Source organism: Archocentrus centrarchus, chromosome 19 (genome assembly GCF_007364275.1).
Source record: "Archocentrus centrarchus isolate MPI-CPG fArcCen1 chromosome 19, fArcCen1, whole genome shotgun sequence".
Taxonomy (NCBI): Eukaryota; Metazoa; Chordata; class Actinopteri; order Cichliformes; family Cichlidae; genus Archocentrus; species Archocentrus centrarchus.
In genome coordinates this window covers 19,206,492-19,227,139 of record NC_044364.1, presented here as the reverse complement: position 1 = coordinate 19,227,139, position 20,648 = coordinate 19,206,492, and the positions used below count along the sequence as shown (strand labels likewise).

The 20,648-nt window shown below is 43.4% G+C and overlaps 1 protein-coding gene across 7 annotated transcripts; it reads right to left on the bottom strand.

Annotated features, from left to right (window-relative positions):
• Nucleotides 1-514: 514 nt before the first annotated feature.
• Nucleotides 515-18,998, bottom strand: exoc7 (exocyst complex component 7). 7 transcript variants are annotated; one of them, XM_030754625.1, is made up of 22 exons: nt 18,782-18,859; nt 18,545-18,610; nt 17,628-17,812; nt 17,442-17,547; nt 15,127-15,349; nt 14,498-14,665; nt 14,200-14,211; nt 10,491-10,583; nt 8,885-8,953; nt 8,504-8,649; nt 8,108-8,260; nt 7,601-7,699; nt 7,453-7,515; nt 7,184-7,250; nt 5,198-5,236; nt 4,983-5,045; nt 4,774-4,894; nt 4,042-4,137; nt 3,887-3,950; nt 2,092-2,133; nt 1,877-2,010; nt 515-813 (listed from the first exon to the last, which is right to left on the bottom strand). In XM_030754625.1, exons 1-22 carry the CDS (start codon nt 18,839-18,841, stop codon nt 711-713), a joined length of 2,172 nt encoding a protein of 723 aa, XP_030610485.1. In that variant the 5' UTR covers nt 18,842-18,859; the 3' UTR covers nt 515-710. The 7 variants fall into 7 exon arrangements, with proteins under 7 accessions (XP_030610485.1, XP_030610479.1, XP_030610481.1 ...); XM_030754619.1 differs by lacking the exon at nt 8,885-8,953 and having other exon boundaries at nt 18,782-18,998; XM_030754621.1 differs by lacking the exon at nt 10,491-10,583 and having other exon boundaries at nt 18,782-18,998.
• Between the last annotated feature and the right edge of the window lie 1,650 nt (nt 18,999-20,648).

Here is a 20,648-nt window from a genome sequence, read left to right as displayed (position 1 = left end):
TAGCGGTCCTGCTGATGGGTTAAAGACCGTCTACGGCCCTGTCCAGTTCTCCTAGAGTAACGGCCCCTCTAGTGTACCTGTTGTTAATTTCATGAACATCAAAGCAGCTGAAACGGATTAGTAACCCCCTCTGCTACTTACTGACCACATCAATGTCTCACAAGTTTAACTGACTTGATGCTAAACTGCTTAAAAAGTGTTCAATTTGGGGTTTTTTGAGCAGTGTAAAATGTTAATAAATAAATAATCCTTATTTTATGCTGGACCTTGGAGCAGCACCTAATGATCCTCTAGGTGCAATCAAAACATTGCGTAATCAAAGACGATGTGTAAATTTGGCCAAACTTCCCTTCATAATGATCTTTGTGCATAATCACAACTTCTCATTCAACTGTTTTTTTTTTAATCTCTCCCTGGGGGTCCCGTTATCACCAGCTGTAATGTGACGATTTCACCACAGACCTCAAACGTGTGTCTGTATGTGTCACTATAGATGTCACCAAAAACTAGTTCGCAGGTTAATTCAGAGTTCCCTTTATTTGTCTGAAATGTTGAGCTGGAGTGGCTAAATTACATAAATACATCATGTTCACATCTTTGTACAAAACATTATTTAGCCACAGGGTGACGGCAGCGCGGGGAGGGCCTTTGGCCGAAGGAGCTCGTGTTTCTCTGGGGGTGGAGGTGCACGTGGGGGAAGAGGCTCCTCCTCAGGCAGATGTGTCGAACAGCTTCTCGATCATCTCCTCCACCTCCTCCGGTCGATACTTGTGATACTTCTCGAGGTTCTTGGTGAAGGAAATGTTGGCACATCTGGGGGAAATATTGAAGAAAGAAACATCAGCGTGAAAGAAATCAGAGCACGTCATTTTAGCATTTCCAGTTCTCACATCAGGACTGTGAGATGGGTAAAAGAATTTCAGTCTTCTGATATTTTCCACATTCAAAACATCTGTTATCTTAAAACTGTCCATTTGGGTCCCTTCATGAAAAATAAATCAGTGCCTCCCACCTGACCCCTCAGAATCAGCTGTCAGGTGGTTGCTAGGAAGCTTAATGATGTCATGAGATACTATGCATAATGAAAGTTTTGTGGATATAAATTAAAATGATAACATCTAAGCATGAGCAGCAGGTGAGGACACCGCACTGATGCTCTCTAAAGTTTAGTAATGTGAGTGAAAGCAGCCATCATCTAAGGAGACAAGCTAAGAGACCCTTCACTGATCCTGAGATCAGTGAAGGGTCTCACTGTGAAGGGTCATCAGAAAACTGCAGATTTAAAAAAAAAAAAAAAGATCTTTCATATTCTTTAATTTGTTTTGACCAAGCATCTGTCCTACACTGTCACATGACCCTTCAGAGTTTAACCAAAATGCACTTTTAAAGTTTTCTCCAGTGAAACACACGCTTGTTCCTGTTACTCTACATCAAATAATTATAATATTTATGCGGAAAAATGTTGTTGGATCGATCCTCTGTGGCCAAAAGTACTTAGGTCCTATGCTTAAGAAGTCATGGAGACTCGATGCTTGTAAAAACTAAGATTAAAAAGCACCAAATTTTGATACACCTCGATATATTTAAGAGCCAATAACTCAGACAATTTCCAAAGTATTTTACATGGCTTCATTAAATATTCTCAAGTTATTGTACAACAAACCCATCAGCTGACTCTCAGGTGGGTCAAATGAATCTTTTATTTAAATTTGGTTGATTTTATCAAAAATAAGTTGAAGTCAGAAAAGCACAGAAAGCTTCCATAATTAGAAATCTTCTTGCTCAGAACATTCGATTACTGTGGCTCTGGTGCTGTTTTACATACTGAGGCTCATATTATCGACTCTAGACTTGTTTCTGTGAGAGCGTCTCTGACCTCTGCAGGAAGGCTCTGTAGGCATCAGACACCACCTTCTTCTGAGCCTGCCGGATGAAGTCTCTCTGGTCTTTGTCCGGGATGGCCCAGCCCTTCTGGATCTTACACAGCTCCTCCAAGCCATCATTAAACCCCTGACAGAGAGACGGAGGTCAGTTTCTTTCTAAACATTCGGGCTGCAGCTGTGTTTGACTTCATTCGAATCCTGGCCTCACCTTGAATTTGTCTTTAATCACTTGTCGCTCTTTATCTTTCAGCTGTAAGAAGACAAAACGTGTTTAAGAAGAAAAAAAAAAAAAACACACAATTATTGTGAATACATTGAGTCACCAGGCCAAAAACCTAAAAACTTCTTTAATGTTTTTTGAGTTAAGAAATCCTCAAAATCTTTGACCCAACTTAGTACAGAAATGATGAGGCAGGAAGTCAAGGAGAATCCAGCTGTGCTGCTTTCAGCCTGTTCTGTTTTTAACCTCTTTATTTGTGTGTCCTGTGTGTCTTTGTTGTTTGTCAAACCTGTTGAGCACTATGACCATTAGTAACCACACTCCATACTCTTCATTGGCTCCTTGTTATTTGAAATTCTTCTCCTCACATACAAGGTCCTGAATAATCAGGCGCTCTCTCATCTTAAAGACCTCATAGTACCGTATCACCCCAATAGAGCGCTTTGCTCTCAGACTGATGGCGTACTTGTGGTTCCTCGGATAATTAAGAGTAGAATGGGAGGCAGAGCCTTCAGCTTTCAGGCCCCTCTTCTGTGGCACCAGCTCCCAGTTTGGATTCAGGAGACAGACACCCTCTCTATTTTTAAGATTAGGCTTAAAACTTTCCTTTATGATGAAGCTTATAGACAGGGCTGGATCAGGTGACCCTGAACCATCCCTTAGTTATGCTGCAATAGACCTAGGCCACTGGGGGGTTCCCATGATGCACTGAGTGTTTCTTCTCCATCTCTTTTCACTCTGTTTATACCCCACTCTGCATTTATTATTAATCTCTGGCTCTCCTCCACAGTTGCTTCTTTTCCACCGCAGAGGTGCCAGTGCTGGTGCCGGTTTCAATGAACCGGCGAAACGCTTAAGAACGGGCCCGCGTCTCTGTGAACTGCTCCTTTACCTACGAGTGTGGGCGGGTCCTCGTCTGGCCACGGAAACCGAAGAGTGCAAATGTGGGAGAACACGCTCCCCTTTCTTGTGCTGCAAATACGTTTTACGGTCCAAACCAAACTACTGCAGCATCTGTGTGCAGCACAGAGGTAAACACAGACAGCGATTAGAGCAAGACGACAAGTACGCACTGTGTGTCCTTTTATCTGTGATATGAACTGATACAAAGCAGCAAGTTCAGCCTTAGAGCCCAACCTAATTCACAGCCCTGAAAATCTCAATGCTTTTCTCATGTAATACACATGTAATATGGTAGAAAACTTGATGTCGAGACAGCAGAGTCGCGCCCTTCTGCCGCTTTCGTCACGCGTTCTTGGTTCGAGACCAGCTAGTTTGCTGGGCCGGAGTTGAACCCATTTTTCGGCCGAGCATCGAGTGTGTTCGCGGTGGAAAAACTGCCTAACGGTTCAAATACTGGCACCAGCACCCCGTCGGTGGAAAAGCGGCCAGTGTGTCTTTTATTCTGTCTCTCTCCCCTCAGTCCCAACCAGTCGCTGCCCCTCCCTGAGCCTGGTTCTGCTGGAGCTTTTTTCCTGTTAAAAAGGTTTTTCCTTCCCACTGTTCCCGAGTGCTTACTCATAAGGGGTCATTTTGACTGTTTGGGTTTCTCTGTATTATTGTAGGGTCTTTACCTTACAATATAAAGCACCTCGAGTCGACTGTTTGTTGTGATTTGGTGCTATATGAATAAAATTGAAATTGAACATGTCTGCTGAGTGCCGTTTTTGTTGCTGCTCTGCTGAACGTCTTTATTCGGTGTTAAAAATCTCACAGGTGTGTTAAAGCTGACGCAGCGGTACCAGAGTGAAGGTGATTGGTTTACTGGATGCTAAATCCTGACCTTGGTGCCGGGCTGTATGACAGGCATGTTCTTGTCGGTCAGGTGCTCCGTGACTTTCACCCAGCTGCATCACAAACAGAGACGACAGGTTTTAATGTCAGTGCAAATGCGACTGTGTGTTTGTGTTTGAGGCGTGAAGCTTTTTATTCGGTCACCTGCGCTGGTACGTGTCGATCTGCTGCTCTATGAGCTCCCTGTAGGAGCTCTCTGCTCGCTTCTGAGTCACCGTCACCAGCTGGATCAGCTCAGACCTGAAGAGGAGGAAATGCATTTGTCCAAAAATCATTTATAGTCAGTGGACACTCAATTTATTGGGAAAATTACAGGTTAAAAAAAAAAAATCTTAAAAATAATATTTTATCATGAAAAGTGTGAAGTGTTGAAGTTCTACACATTTCTGTCCCATGAAGGACTCAGACTGCGGTCTCTGGTGAGAGCAGCCTTTTCTTTTGTCCTCTACTCGTCTAATTTCCTCAAATGTATTAAGGACACACTGCACATCACATGGCTGTGCTCTTCATATGATGCACTGGAAACTGAGGTTTGGGTAAATGGGTCAACATCTGGGTAACTGTTCAGAGACCTAGATGTTATGTCTAGTTTGCAGTGGTCCTACACACAAAGGTCAGGTCACTCTGGCACTGAAGCTGATGGTTGTTCTCTGCACAAGTTTAAGAACACAAGAGATAAAACCATAAATGCAGCCATAATTGGAGAGGGACTTCCAGAGAACAGTCTAACGAGCTGCACTCGGAGACGACCTTGAAGCAGAAAAGCGCTGCATCAAATGCATGTCCGGTTTCTGATTTTCTTACAGGTGGAGTCACAGAACTGCTCTATGCTGCAGCGCTGAGGGTGGTGAGTTAAAGACAGAAAGCAACGCTTACTTTTCCAGCGACTTGAGGATGTAGTTGTAGTTGTTGTGCAGGAAGATGGCGCTCAGAGCTGAATCCTCGTACACTTTGGATTTACTGAGCAGGTTAAGCTGCAAGTTCCCCAAAACCTTACCTGAAAGAACAAAAAAAGAATCATCAGTTTCCAGAATGAAACGAGGACTTCTTCAAACAAAGAGGTGGTGCACAGTATCTCGACTTACATATGTAGGTACTGAGGAGCTTTTTGTTGAAGTCGGAGGCGTAGCTGCTGGCTGAACTCGTCTCTAAAAGGAATACAGGAGATATTAGCGCCAAAAGCTACAGGTACACACCTGAATAAGCACATGACAGCTGAATTTTATATCAGAAAAACAGAAAACAGTCAAACCTGCAGTCATATGGGGCCTATATGGTCTCTTTTTTTTTTAATGCTTACCTCGGGGGTCTAAAGGTATATTGTAAGTGTCCCCCAGTACTAAAAGGGCCGAGGCAAGGCAGAAGAGAAGAGAAAGAGGCACAAGTGCAAAAAGGTTAGAAGAGATTAGTTAGTGCAGAGTAAGCAAACAGTCAGCCAGGCAGCGAGTGAAAAGAGCCGGATGCTGGAAAAGGAGGCAAAGCGAAGCTGCGCTAATCAAAGAACAGGAGGGAGCCACAAATACTCGCTTATAAAACTTTTTAAAGGCTGAACACATGCTGGATTAAAGTGTGCCACAGAAGCTCCCTGTGAAAGGAGAGGTGCAATTAGAAGGGGAAGGAAAAGGAAGAAGGCTGAAGGTGAAAACGACCTCAGATAAAGGAGGAGGATCCTGAAAATGTGGAAATGTAATGTGACCCTTTGAATCTGGATTCATAAGCAACAATTACACTGCAGTGTGGAGTATTTGGACAGTCATTTCTTGTAGTTCTGGCTCGGCACTGCACCAGGACTCGTGATCCTTTTCTTATTACAGAAAAACTGGTCTCTCTGTGCTCCTCTTTCCCTGCCTCACCAACCACCCAGTCACAGCAAATGGCTGCCCCTCCCTGAGTCTGGTGGGGGTCTTTTCCTGTGGAGTTCTTCCTCCACACCATCTCCAAGAGCTTGCTCATAGGAGATTGTCTGATTGTTGGAGTTCTCTTTCTAATATTGTAGGTCTTTACCTTAGGATATAAAACGCCTGTTATTGTAAACCAGTGCTATATATTATAACATGATAATACACAACATAGCCGACGGCAACATCTTAAAGCTAGTTGCCACCCACCACAAAAAGAATAAAGCAGCTAGATAGCTAGTTCGCACTTCAGTTTAAGACTTTTCTCATGTGCAGTGGGTAAACGGTGAAGGACTCATGAACACGTTTTATATAATTAGACTCTAAACACACAAAGAAGACTTTCAAGGCTGAGGCTAGCTAGCTAACTATAGGATTAGCTATTTCACATAGACTGTATATAAAAGATGGACACAGATTCCAGTTCTTAACAGTGAAGGCAGCGTGGAGGTGCCTTAAACCTGCATTCTTTCTAATGGCCAGCAGGGGGCAACTCTTCTGGTTGAATAGAAGTCTATATAAATATAACAAAATGGCCCACAGCTCCCTAGTCAGAGTCGCTAGTTTCAAGGCTTATTGAATAAATAATTAGAATCAGAAAGGAGGATAAACCAGCATATAGTTATTGTCTAACAACTTGTTCATTGCAAGGCCTACATTAGCCAGCAGGTGTGCAGTGTCCCTCAATTTCATGGTCAGATCCACCCCTCACTCATCACACACCAGGAGAGCGACGAGTCTTGCTGAATACGTCAATTATGCTGTTTTTGTAAATTATGGTCCCAACTGGGGTAAAAAAAAAAAAAAGAGGATAAAGCAGGGTATGCAACCACACTGTGGGGCTGCTATTGCTGTGCACAACAACAACAAAAAAAAAAGACTTCTGGGGGGAAAAAGCTACACAGGACTGTAATTAAAAGATGGGTGTGGCCATCGTGATGTCATTCACCTGTCCTGTTTTTGAAGCCTTGAGCTGAGTGTTTTCACCTTCACAATTTTAATTTTTTGAAACCTGATGTCAACCTTCAAACTGACTTTAAAATTTTATGCTATTTATTTATCACAAGGCTGGGTGGCCCTAATACACTGAAGTAAAATAAAAAAGTCTGATCTCAGTACTGACCAGAATACTCACTAATTAACATTTTTTGCTATACTAAATCAAGCAGTCATAGCTTCAATTATTTAACTTTATGGTTTTATAGCAGAACTTAAAAAAAAAGAAGGAAAAAAAAAAAAAGGCTCATAACTGTCCCAGTACTCTGTTTAGATGACAGATAAGTGACGGTAATACTGCTGATATTAGTGCTCAGCACCATCACAGCCTGGCCAGGCAGCAGGAGGGCTACGCTAACGAGAGGCTAACGCCTGCGTCATTGTGACTGTACCTTGTGAGGCCAGCATGGCTCCAGCAGTCTCGTGAAAGTCCAGCAGCTGCTGCAGGAACAGGATGGCCTGCAGAGGAGAGCACAGAAGAGCTCAGGGTCGGCTCAGATTAATCATTAGACACAGACACTCCGGCCTGAGGTGTTAGCTGTTCCCACAGAGATGGACAAACAGCACAGGCCTCGCAGGAAGGTGTTGACTCTAAAATGTAGGAAGAGCAAATAAATTACTGGTGTTATATAACTCAGGAGGTAACGGAGCATCAGCTTACATTGCTGGTCAGTTCGTGGACTGTTCCATCCTTGGGCATGTTGTATTCCTTATCAGGATCATTCTGTGGTCAGAGGAGGAAAAACTCATGAATGATAGTTGAATTATTGAGCAGTGATTGGTGACACATTGAAAACAGAGCTTCTTGCCTTGATGCTGTCTGCAAACTCCTCCAGAGCTTTGGCTCCAATTGTCTCCATGGAGGTGATGAGGGTGGGCAGCTTGTTCTTGGTGCTCGCCGCCGTCCCCTGCAGACAGCAGAAAACAAACAGCTGATATTCATTAAAGTCATTATTACTTCTTTTCTGTCATATCTATCTATACACACACACTCATGCAATGCTGGATGCTCATGTTACACATGATCACTATATACACAAGAAATTCTTGTGAACCAAAAGTTCAGGCTTCCGTTTTCTCTAAAAGCTCATGGTCATCTCAGGCATACAGCTCCGCCTTCTGTTTGTGAGGGGCAGCCAATCAGAAGAAAGCAGCCTTAAAGTTAAGCTTTAAGGGCTGCACCAAGACCCAGTATCAGATAAATAAGGATTATTTTTAATTGTGAATCATGCAAAGGTTACTCTAGTATAGTCCAAGAATAAAAGCATGGTTGTGGAAATGAGCAGAATAAAGTATGATGTGGGTGCAGCTGGGACCTGCAGCGTTGTATCAAACTCAGACTTGTTCATCTTCAGGTGTCTGAGGATGGGGAAGATGGTGAGGACGGCCGAGTAGTCGTGGCGCATTATGGCCCGGCGAGCTGCAGCCACGATGTTCTCCCCCTCCAGCATCAGATTGTCCAGCGCCTCCTGCAGACAAACACCAAAATGAAAGTGGTCTTCTATTGAAGGAGCTGGTCTTGTGACCTCCTCTTTTTTTGGTTCAATGTCATCATTTGGAGGTCTGACAAAAAAGAAAACTGAACTATTGAATATCTTTTAACCCATTCAGCCATTTTAGATACTTTGGTGTGGTGATGAGGGAGTTAGGCTAATATCAGGCTCACGTTCCACCATTAAATCCTGATCAAACCTCCAAACACTCTCCCAGACCTGAATGAGGGAATCAAAGGTCTTCTTCTGGTGGTGCTCGGGGATGATCTCAGTCAGCAGCGCGTACTCGCTCTGAGCCAGCTTGACGAAGGCACTGATGCAGTGGATGTACGAATCAATCTCGATGTCCAGGACATCATCCTTTCCTGGGTGGTACATGAGGATAAGCTCAGTCAGCCAGCAAATAAACACATCTGACATTAGACATGACTGAAGCTAAAAAGTAGTTTGTGTTCAGATGAAGGCCATTAAACTCCAGACTATGTGTTCTGGCTGCAGGCTGCGACTGTATTTAAAGAAAATAAGCAGTGCTAAAGCTAAAAAACCACCTCTTTAATCAGCCTGTGTTTCTTCTCTTTCCCAAACGCTCCCCTCACTCACCTGTGGTGGCCCCATGCTTCTCGGTCAGGGCGTCAGAGTGGTGTTTGACCCGCAGGTCATGATCGTAACCTGGTAGGTGGGGGCGGGACAGCAAGGAGACAGGCCTAGTCAAACCACCAGGGTCACGACTAGGCCAGCGGGTCAGAGTTTGGGGGTGGGGGTAGGGGGCAAACCTGAACCTATAGCAGCTGTACCAACCACCACCAAGCACCAGCGGAGGAGGGGGCGAGAGAAAGAAGCAGGGGGCACCCACCAAAGACGGGTGGGGAGGAGGCCGTAAGACCCACAAGGGTTCATTTTCCACATGTGTGAATCAGTCAGTGTGTTAAAAGTACAAGAGAGAAATCAGCTAACACAGAAAAAAGTCACAACAGCTTTGGATTCATCGCAGTTTTTCAGAGTAAATCCCATCCTGACACACTTCCACACAGGTGAACTGCTCCTACATTTCCCATGATGCCTTCAGAACAATATTCCTATTTTTTTTACTCTAATGGGCCTATTACTGCCTAATTTGAATTATTTAATCTTTATTCAAATGAGTGTAAGCATCACAGAAACCATAGCTGATGGCTTAAACTCAATAGGAGACTTCTGTCAGAATTATCAGCTGACAAAGTGTAAAACTTTTAAAATATTGTTTCCTAATTCTCAAACTTTTTTGTCCAGAAATAAACCATCAGTTATAATTAAATAAATAATAATGTGTAGCAGCTTGCATCCACATAGCGGGTGCCACAATTTCATAAATCTTATTTTATCTGTAGGATCTCTTTTGTTTCCTGATTTGTAATTTTAATTTCTTATATCACTGAATGAATATTATTATTATTATTATTAGTATTATTATTATTAGGTGGACTTTGTGAGGATGACATTTGTGTCTGTGTAATTTTAGGTAGTTATATTGCACATTACTACATTTATGGACATTTTTCTTTAAAATTATTATAAACTGAAGCTCATTAGAGTGATGGATGTTGATTTTCTTCATATACCTTGGTGGCCTTACAAATATCAGTGGTTTGTTGACTGTCAGCCTTTAAAAAATTACTTTTTGTAACGACCCGATAGCTTTCACCACCAGGGGGCAGTGTGATGAGATGTTTTTCACCTTTGATATTTTTCTTTAGCTCTACCGCTATTTTATCAAGAGGCTTTGTCTTTTGTTCTTAATGACTTGATTGGTTAAATAAAGGTTACACTTTGCACCACCTTGTGGTAAAAACTGGTATTACATGGGCGCACAGTTAAACTTCAGTTAACATCTCTTCAGCATAATCATAATCCATCACCATTTCTGACATGAAGTCACAGCAGTTGCTTCGTCACATTTAGTTGATATACAATAGTTTAAACCCTTCCAGTTAAATATTAATTTTAACAGTGAAGTCGTTTATTAGGATGGATGTGCTTGTTTTTAAATATAGGTTTGGTTGCATGCAAAAATAATCAGCTGTATTAAGCTGCCTGTATTCCAGATTCATTAGAGATTATTTATGATTTATTAAACATCTGCAGTGTCTAGCTGTTGTGACTGAGGGGATTTTCTGTGTGCCTGAAACAACAGTACACTGTCAGCATTGAGAACACCAAGGTGCTTTACCTTCCAAAGGAGTGAGGTTAGAGCCCCCCTTTTTCCCATCCAGCCCATGCTGTGAGTACTGTTTCAGAAGGTTCTGAGCCTTGCGAATGGTCCCTGGTCCCAGAAACACAGAGACAGAGTCCAGAGGAGGGGGAGGGCAGCGAGGTCCAGACAGCCCAGAAACAGAAGAAGGAAGAAGAAGGAGGAAGAAGGGAGAGCTAGGAAGTGAGTGATGAAACACAGACACCACATCCCTCCACCACTGAGGCAGCCAGCAGAGGTTCATACTCGAGGGAGGAGGGGGAGGCACAGCCTAACACCACGAGAGACAAACTACAGCACTACAGGGCACGTGTGCTGAAACGCACACTGCCGGGGTCATGTAAGAGAATAAACAGGTTAGGTCAGTTATAAACAGCCATCACAATTAATACAATTAACACTCACATTATTATTATAACTAATAAACAGTCTGTCACATGGTTTAGAGACGCAAAATCTGCAGAATATTAATATTTACAGCATAAAACACAAAGTGTTGGACTATTAGTGAGTTAGTAAGCAAGTAGGACAATAAAAGCTGCTTCAGTTTTTTCCTTTGATTACTGCATGAAAGGTTATTAGTCACGTATTTACTGTATCAAACTCACACAAAGCTGTAAGGGTTAACAAGCCAGCAGACACTCTTTAGATGTGCAGCAAACGCAGAGCAACACTGTCACCTCGTTTGAATCCAATTAGCGGTTTTAAGCTGAATGTTCACTTCCTGTGCGGCTCGGGTTCGGCCTCTGTCACTGCCCGAGCCATACTCAAAACTCTGGTTTGTTCTACATGTGCAAAAAAAAAAAAAAAGGCTCATTCCTTTCCTTTCATTACCTTTCACAGTTAAAGCCATGGAAATTATACATCTGCACTCTCAGAGCAGCTAATACAAACAGCTTACAGAAGCAATAACGCAGATTTTGCCATTTTAAATAAAAGTCCGTCTTTGGTTTGATTACTTATGTAAGCTTTTATTTTGTCCTTTGTTGCGAATCAAACGCACCCCTCACCGTTACCGCAGTGCTCCCTAAAAGCTCAGACACTCCAGCCTGAGCCAAGATGGCTGAAGCTGAGCCTTTGGTCAGTAAGATCTATCTAGAGGAAGCTGTAAAGATGTTGTTCCCACAGGTGACCCTGTGGAAGGGTTATTAACACGGATGCAGCAGATCATAACTGAAATGACTGTTGATCGTTAGCTTCATATCTCTTTGTCTGGCTTCTTGCTACTCCATCTGCACTTGAATACATCCTGCTTGGGAGGCTGAAGGCCAGACTTGTCAAGGCCTCAGACTCCCTACTGGATGACCCAGTCTTCCCCACCACCTCCACTTATTTAAGCAACAGGAATCTGAACTTTAATTTAAGTTCAGGGAAATCTCCACTATAAAGACAGTTTCAGTAACTTTCAATAATGCTTAAGAATAACAATAATCCTGTTAACTCATCAAGATGAAAATTAATGCTCAAAAAGAATTCACATATTCAAGCTGCCCTAATACAGATTTTAATCCAATACAGCAAGAAAAGGCTAATTTTAAACCATAGCAGTGACAGGAAGTATCAATATCTTTGCACATGCATAACCTCAGCACAGATCAGTCAGCAGCATCTCCACCTGCTTCACCTGTAACCTCAGCTCGCTCTGCTCCACGATCGTCTTTCTTGCAGGACGCATCTGTGCTTTCACTGTCACAAACCCGGCGTAGCTCTTCTTCAGCTCAACTTTGGGGGGTTTTTTTGTGTTATTGTTTTGTAAAAGTTTTAGTGTCGTTATGCATTTCAGCACAAGCAACAGCGATGCCGCACAGCTGGAGTTATTTCACATTCAAGCAAAAGAAATAAACTGTTTAACCAGGTGTGTGCAGGAAAAAGCAGGTGACCAGCTGTTTATTAGTTACGAACTCCTTCAATCAGCACTACGCACAGTTCTGCTGTCACGGCACACACGTCTGCTCTGCACGGCAGCTTCACACAAACACTGAAAACTCCACAGCCTTTAGTTTCACGGCGGCAGTGAGGGCACTTTCAAAGAATCGCCATTTGTGTGTTTATTTGTTACAATCTTACCTTTGCAGTGACTGAATGATCCCAGCTGTACATTCCTGTGAGTTGCTGTGATATTTTTTTGATGATAAAAGAAGCTTCCTAACATGAATTTATCAAAGTAATTCTACAATCTTTTTTTTGTTGTTGTTTTTTTTGTTTTGTTTGCAGGAGCTGGTCCAATAGAAACTTCTATTCTATTGTGGTTTTCCAGTTCTAATCACTACACTGGAATATTGGCTAAGTAGCGAGACTTACTGCTCCAAAAAAAATGAAGCGCACGCTCAATCATCACACTATAACACAAAGTCAGTTAAACTTCAGGCATATCAACCTGTCCAGTTAGGAATCATAAACCACTGCGAGTCCATTTCAGCTGCTTTGGTGGAAATGAAAGTGACCACAGGTGCACCGGAGAGGCAACAACAAGAAAAGCCCAAAAAAGGGAACGGTTTAGCAGCTGATGGCCACAAACTGCTGCGCTCTACTTATTCGACTGATTTTCCCTCTAATGTTGCTTTTTTTTTTTTGCTCATGTTCTTGTCACTGCTGGTAAACATGAGACAGCACCTACAGCCCTTTCAGGGTGCTCCAGGATGGCACATCCCAGCACACCTCAGTCTCAAGAGTATGCAGGAGACACCGGGAGATGGGCTGTTACACGAGAAGAGCTGGCACCAGCCCAACAGCAGGTCTGGCGTCCAACATGAAAGAGTCTGGTGACATCATGGTGTCTGTCACATATGCTCGGCATCAATCTGCTCTCCTGTGTCAAGATAACAGGGCGCCAGTAACAGACCTGCCAGTTCTGGTGTTCTCGGGCTGTGATCACAAACCCCACTAAAGGACATCAGGACCTCACATAGCCCATGTCTGACAGCAGCCTGCTGAAGGTCTGGCAGTGCTCCTCCTCTTCCTCCTAGCTCAAAGGAGCAGATACCGGTCCTGCTGCTGCTGCTCGATGCCCTTCTACACTCCTGTCAGGCTGAAATTTAACTGACTTTGTTATAAATGTTTATCGAGAGTTCCCTTCATTTTTTTAAGCAATGCATAATTTAACTTCTAAAACAACCTGAGGGTTAAATAAATGAGTGCATACCTGCTGTTAGTACAGCAGTTTCCTCCATAGAGGTGTGTTTGTGCTGTTCACTTTGCAGCAGCATAACAGAGATTGAACGCGTTTAACTGAAGGGATTGTTTTTGAACAGCAGCGCTGTCATCGACTTCCATATCAAAATCCCCTCCTTTAAAAATGACCTTTTACAAACACTGTTTATGACAGCGATCCTCACACACCTGCATTCACTGTGAGCACTTTAAACTGCTCACAGTGAACGGAAACTGTAAAGATCTTTTATTAAGTTCTGCGTTTCTGATTGTGATTAAATTGATCAAATTAGCTCTAAAACTCTCCACCTTACTCATCCCATCACTGCAGCGCACTGCCATGAAACTAGAGGCTCACACATCACCACTGAAGATAACCTGCTACACCTTCCAACAGGACAAATAAACCTCTGCTGTCTCAATTGCTAAAAAGAAAAAAGAAAATAAGGAAACCTCATGCTGTCTCTGATTTGCCGTGAAATGTGGCATCTGACACACAAAAGCAAGCACGAGGCACACGCTAGCGCTTCATGTTTACCTGGGATGTAGACTGTCATCACAACATAGGGATTATGAAAGAGGAGAGGATGGAGGTCTGGTTAGAGCAGAGTGTAATACCACAGAGAAACACAGTGTGTGGCGTGAACAGAGTAATTACAGAGAGATCGTGGAGGATAACTTGAGACAGAAACAGACTGAATGTACTGAAGAGTGCATTTAATACTCATCACTATGCAGGGTCATGCTTGTTTGTTAGAAGAGGGACTGGACGGAGATTACAGACTGAAATGGAGTGATTGTGGGTTCGGTCTGAATGAGGCGCGTCGGTTGCTGACCTGGTCTCTTCGGGGCCTTTTTAGTCGGCGTATCCTTGCGTTTGGTTTGGACGGCGGGCGAGTAGAGGACACCGGAGGAGGCGCTGTTCTTGCGGAAATGCTCCTTGAGGCCTTTGATGGAGCGATCGAGCTGGCTGGACCTGATCTGGAAGTAGACGTTCATGAAGTCTGCATAGAAGACAGAAAGGAAAAGGAGAGTGAAATTAAGAGGCAAAAAAAGCAATGATTTAGTTTATATCGCATCACTTTCCAGTTTCTTGGCACTGCTTGTAGTGCACAGATCCAAGTGTGCTTTTAAGGTTTAATTTAATTTCATTAATTTCACAGCAATTCACAACAATGGTCTTAAGGTGCTTTCTGTATTGTAAAGTGAAAACCCAACAAAATTAAAGAGAATGAGCAACACTTGGTGACTGTGGGAAGGAAGAACAGGAAGAGACCTCCAACAGAACCAGGCTCGCAGAGGTGCAGCCATCTTTGCCACATACACACTAAATCATCTCTCTGCGTATTACCTTAAATGACTTAAACGAAGCAAAGAGAGGGAAATTACAGGAGATCAGCCAACATGAAGAATGGCAGCACCACCCCACAGGCTACCTACAGCTAACAAACAAACACAGCCGTACCCTGGTTGCGCCCGTACTCCACCAGCCAGCCGGCGATGCAGATGATGTCCTGAAGAACGGCCTCAGGCAGGTGTTCCAGCACCACCTCCTCCTGGACCTCCAGCTCTTCATCCACGCTGATGGCATCCAGGATGAGGATGGGGGGAACAGGTTTACTGTAGCGGGTCAGGAGGCTGCGGAACTCTGCCTCCAGCAGCTCCTTCCCCTTCTCAAAGCGCGCTTTCTACAGAAGAAGACAAGGTCAGGGAATTACTGAGTCGTACTCTGAACAGCTCAAAGACTGAACCAGGGGTCTGCAGTGAGGATAAAGTGTATTTGTACTATTGAATTCTTGAATGAAATGTATACATAAAATAATGTAGGAATAACGGCATGATTAACACAGAGAGTCACAGCCTGAGTTACAGTATGTAAAACTTTCAACACTAGATGTCAGCAGATTACAGATCGCAGTCAGCTGAGTTCTGTTTTCTCCCCCCTCCCAGTTCAAGTGCAGCTATGGTGGCTGCTGCAGGACAAACATGCTTTAGTCAGCCAAGAGAGATCAAAAACATTACATTTAGAGTGCAACCCATAACGGTCACGGCTGGCCGGCATGTTTGGACCGGATCTGTCCCAGAGTTTTTCCCCTATCTCTGTATGCTGTCAGTCCACCGTTTACCTCAGCTGTCAGTGGTGGGTGAGAAGCATCCACCTTTATTTACTCTGGAAGAGGCTGTAAAACTTTGTGAGAGGAGTCGATGAGTCAGAGAAGCTCACATGCACTGTTATCAGGTCATGTAGAAACGCACAGGGCTGCGGTACATGTATGCAAAAAAATGTCCACAGAAAAAAGCTGCAAACAGAAATAAACTGTATGCATCAGAGGCTCATACTTTATGTATTTTGCTCCTAGAAAGACAAGAGCACGAAAACTCATTAAAGATTGTATATTGGTATATTTGACAACTTATTTTAGCATTTTTTGATTTCCTCAAGCCTGAACAGCTCAACACTGCACTGGTTTCGATTTTAGCTCATGTCCAGAAGTTGCACTTGTGTCATTTCTCTCATTTCTTTCTGCTTTGTTGCTTAAATACTGATTCAGCTTGTACAGCTTCACTGACATGGCATCATATGATAAAACCTGCGGTGGCAGTCGCATCATTTTTTGTTTACCTGAACTAAAGCAGGAAGTTATTTCACTAAAATGCAGTTTTAAACGTTTCAGACAGTCGCACAGACCAGCAGCAGCCTCTTCGTTTGTCGTTTAATTAATTAAACTGATTTGTTTTCCTCTCCAAAAATAAAGAGATCCATCTTCAACTATGAACTTAAAACTACAGCATTTAAATTTATTTTGGACTTTCTGCACAGGACAGCAGGACAGTATAGGCTCACAGATACATACACTCACGTAAATCTTTTAATAAGTGGTGCTGAAGGTTCTACAGTGTATTTAAACTCGACGAGGCCAAGGCCTGTTAACTTCTCGTTAGTGATCATGAATGACTACAACTGGTAGGTTCTCTTTGCAGCATAAAAGCATTTGTTTGACAGCATTAATACTCAGAACAAGGGGTGCCGACCAAGAAACAGGCCCCTGCCCAACTGATATTTGCAGCTGCCCACACGGACGAGCCAAATGCCTTCTGGAGGAAAATTTTATGGTCAGACAAGACAAAGATTGAGCTATTTGGTCACAATGACAAGACGTATGTTTGGAGGAGTAAAGGTGAGCTATCAAGCATGGTGGCAGTAGCATCATGCTGTGGGGCTGTTTTGCTGCCAGTGGTACTGGTACACTGGACACAGTTGGGTGTTCCAACAGGACTACAATCCCAAACAACATCAAGGGCAGCTGCAACTCAGGAGGAAGAGCCGGTCACCTACTAATCAGAGGGTTGGTAGTTCAATCCCTAGCTGCTTCAGGCTGCATGCCAAAGTATCTTTGGGTAAGATACTGAACCCCGAGTTACTCTCTGACATGTTCATTGGAGTGTAAATGTTAGACAGCACTTGGGTGTACAAAAAAGTACTTGTATGAATGGGTGAATGAGTCATGTTGTATAAAGCACTCAAAGTGCTTTATACACTCAAAGTGTACTTTTGACCGTGTATGGAACAGAAAATCCAAAATGATTTCAAACTTGTGCACCCAGTTCTTGTTTCTTAAAGTAATTACAGGGGTATGCTGTCCATTTACTCCACCCTCGAAATCAAACAGTTCAAAGAAATCATTGAAAACCTAAAATTACAACGACATTCATGTCCATAGTGAGTGGATGGAAACTTCTGACCACAACTGTATCTTCAGAGAGAGGTGGATACTTTACCACTGTGTTGAGTTCAGGGCTGTCTGGGTTGTTGTCTTGAAAGTATTCGACAGCTTTCTGAATCTTTGCAATACAAGCAAGATACTCATCCAGTCTGCCTGTAGGCCTGAGACAGAGAAAGAAAATTATTACACATGACGCTGTTTGTGTAACCACAAAACATCATCGTATGAAGGTCGTCCTCACCCCTCTCTGATGATCCTGTCGGTGTCTTTGGCCACGTGGTAGTAGCTGATGACGTGGTCCATGCAGGACAGAGTTTTGTCCACGTTCTCCTGCAGCCGCTGCAGGTTCTCTGTCTGCTTGTGAACCGGGATGATGGAGTTCTCCAGCTGCATCAGACGGCTCTCGAACGAAGACAGGATGGAAACCTTTCGGGATGAGAGGGAAGGCAGCACAGGTCAAAAACAGACTCCACAAGTATTTTCAGTCAGAATCACTGCAGTCCAGTTTGTTTCTAGTTGCTGTCATTTATTTTTGGCTGTATGGCTCTGTTCTGGGACCTACCCACCCTTCCACACACAGGTATGATACTGATTAAGTCAGAAACAGCATGAAAGTGGGGTGGGGCTGGGCTTCACAAGCGGCTTCCATCATCTTACAGTCATGTTCATAGTATAAATCTACAGACACTATAAGTAAAAGACTTCTGGGTCACGGTACTGTGGAACAGAGACTTCTTTCATGACCGAAGCCAGCTTCAATCCACCATCTCGAATTAGAAAATTAGGAGAAAATGTAAGAAATAATATCTGTCAGATGATCCTCATTCTACATTAACTTGTCTTTTGTTCAAATGTGTTCCTCTTGTGTAAACATTTAAAACAAAAACAAAAACAAAAAAACACACCAGGTCTAGTTGGAAAATGCTATATTTAAACTAGTTAAAACTTGTTTGGGGTTCAGGAAAAGAGAAAAATGGAGATGCGACAGTCTGTCCGACTCACAGCACAATATGAGAAGGACAAGCTGGGTCTGGATTAAACCCAGTGCGGCAAACCTGGACTAGACTGAACTGCTCCTCATCATCGGTGTTTGACGGTGCACTATCTGCAAACCAGTGTCAGCCTGAGCTGTCGCTGGGTGTGTTTGCACCGTCGTACCATGTTTTTGGTCAGCTGATCGCTCTTCTCCAGGTTCTCCCGGATGAACGACAGCGTCTCCTGCTCCTGTAACATCACAAAGAAAACCAACCACTCACTCATCTCACTCTCAAACGATTAAAGGCGCCCTGTCTGTCAATAACCATCATTTTAAACGCGAGGGTTAATCCATTTGGTGGGTTTTAACGGTATTAAAGCTCGCAAGGAAGCTTCCTTCCTCTCCAGCCTCCAGCTGACCTGCTTGAGTTTCTCCTCGATTTCCCGCTTCCTGGCGGACGCATCCTCCGTAGGAATCATCCTGAAGGAAATTCCCAGCAAAGGACGCTCTCCGGCGGCTTAAACGTGACTAATTTATCGGTTTAGATGATAAAAAAAACAAAAAACAACGCCCCGGAGCCACTGTCATGGATAGCTAAGAACAGCGACGATAAGCTAGGCTGGTTTAGCATTAAAGGCTAAGTGCTTCCGGTTAGAATTTCAAAATAAAATAACCATCGCTACTGAACTGCTCATCAGTCCCCCAGTTTTTACCCAAATAAACATTACACTCAGTGGCGCAAAAAGTGGGTATGCACTATATGCAATGCATAGAGGCGCCGCACAGGGGGGCGCCAATGCGATGAGGGGAAATTGTTTCTCTAGTCGGCATTTTCTGTATTTAACAGCTGTGCATATGTGAAGCTGACCTTAGATCTGATTCGGTTAAACTGGAAACATAGTTTTTTCTGTAAATCTCATTTTTATCCAGTAACGGTATAATGAAATGAAATGCTCCATTAAAAAAAAAAAAATTATAAAGCGAGGCTGCTATTCCAGCAATAGATTCCATACTGAATAAACAATTAAATGGCCATAAAATGAACTGTCATAAACAGCACATACTCCGTATTTTTATCTTCACTTTCTGCCTCCTGCATTTTGTCCGTCAGGCTGCAGCTCAATAATTAGTGAGTAATTAATGTTAAACTTAAAATCAGGATTTAGCTTCATCTGATAGAAAGTCAAGTTGTGTAAATGACGACAGCAGTCAGAAATTTTTATAACAAACTTTTATTCTGTCTATGATGATGACAGCGTGGGTCAAGATGAATAAAGTCACTCATCATGCTCCACACTGACACGTGCGCAAGTTCTAAAGGATCCAGGTGCTTCTGATCAGGGGCGCAGCTATATAATTTCTGGGGTGTATGCGGACACATTTTTAGCCCCCCCCAACCCTAGCCAGAAATTTCATCTGCACATTTTAACTTCCGTACTGCAGTTTTTCTCTGTCACATGTGTCAGACTCAAGGCCTGCGGGCTACTTCCGGCCCACGATCTAATTTTATACGGCCAGCAAGATGATTTCATATAGCTATTATTAATAGCCAGTGGGTAAATGTGCTGCCACCACTTATACTACAAATCCCACTCATTGCAACAGCTGCCGGCAGGCCAAGAACTGTGCACCAGTTTTGCGTATTGCCGATTGATCAGCGGATAAAACATCAGTCAGCACTTTTTACAGTGACACAGGTGGGATGAGCTGCCTCAGGAAATCTGTCACTTCATAGAAAGTGAAGGAAACGGCACCAAACAATCGCACAAACCAAACCAAACCAAACCACAATAGTGTGATTACCACCAGATCGTGGTTATAGTGATCGTTCTGGTGGCTACAGCTGATGTAAGGAAAAAAATAACAGCTGCTATTCTCTGCACAGTGAGTAAAAAGACACAGACAATGGAGGCGTGGAAAAAAACTTGTCAGCGATCATGCCTGAAATTTTCATTTGATCTTCGTTTTTCTTCTTACTTCTCATTCATGCTGGTTGTCATTTCGATTTCTGTAGCCGCGACATCAAGTGCGCGCATGACCTTAGGGACATCAAACGTGCACATTGTGAACTTTCCCTGCTGTGGTAGATTGTAAATTGCAGTGAAATACTAAAGGCGCAAGCAGCGATCAAAGCAGCGATCTAGCCGGTGCGGAGTCCGCGTGGCGGGCTCCTGTTTGCTAAATGCAGTGACAGCAGAGCTCCGAAAGTGAAGCGGTGAAATCCTCAGCCCGACTAAAGGGCGTCTCAGACCAGCGCTAGCTGAACACTGCGCGCGCGCGCGCACA

Excerpts from the sequence above, each read along its gene's own strand:
- exoc7 (XM_030754625.1), bottom strand. The coding sequence starts at position 18,841 with ATGATTCCTACGGAGGATGCGTCCGCCAGGAAGCGGGAAATCGAGGAG. Across the intron at positions 8,650-8,884 it reads GAAGCATGGGGCCACCACAG|GAAAGGATGATGTCCTGGAC; the intron begins GTGAGTGAGGGG and ends TGTACCACCCAG. Across the intron at positions 2,011-2,091 it reads TGATTAAAGACAAATTCAAG|GGGTTTAATGATGGCTTGGA; the intron begins GTGAGGCCAGGA and ends TCTCTCTGTCAG.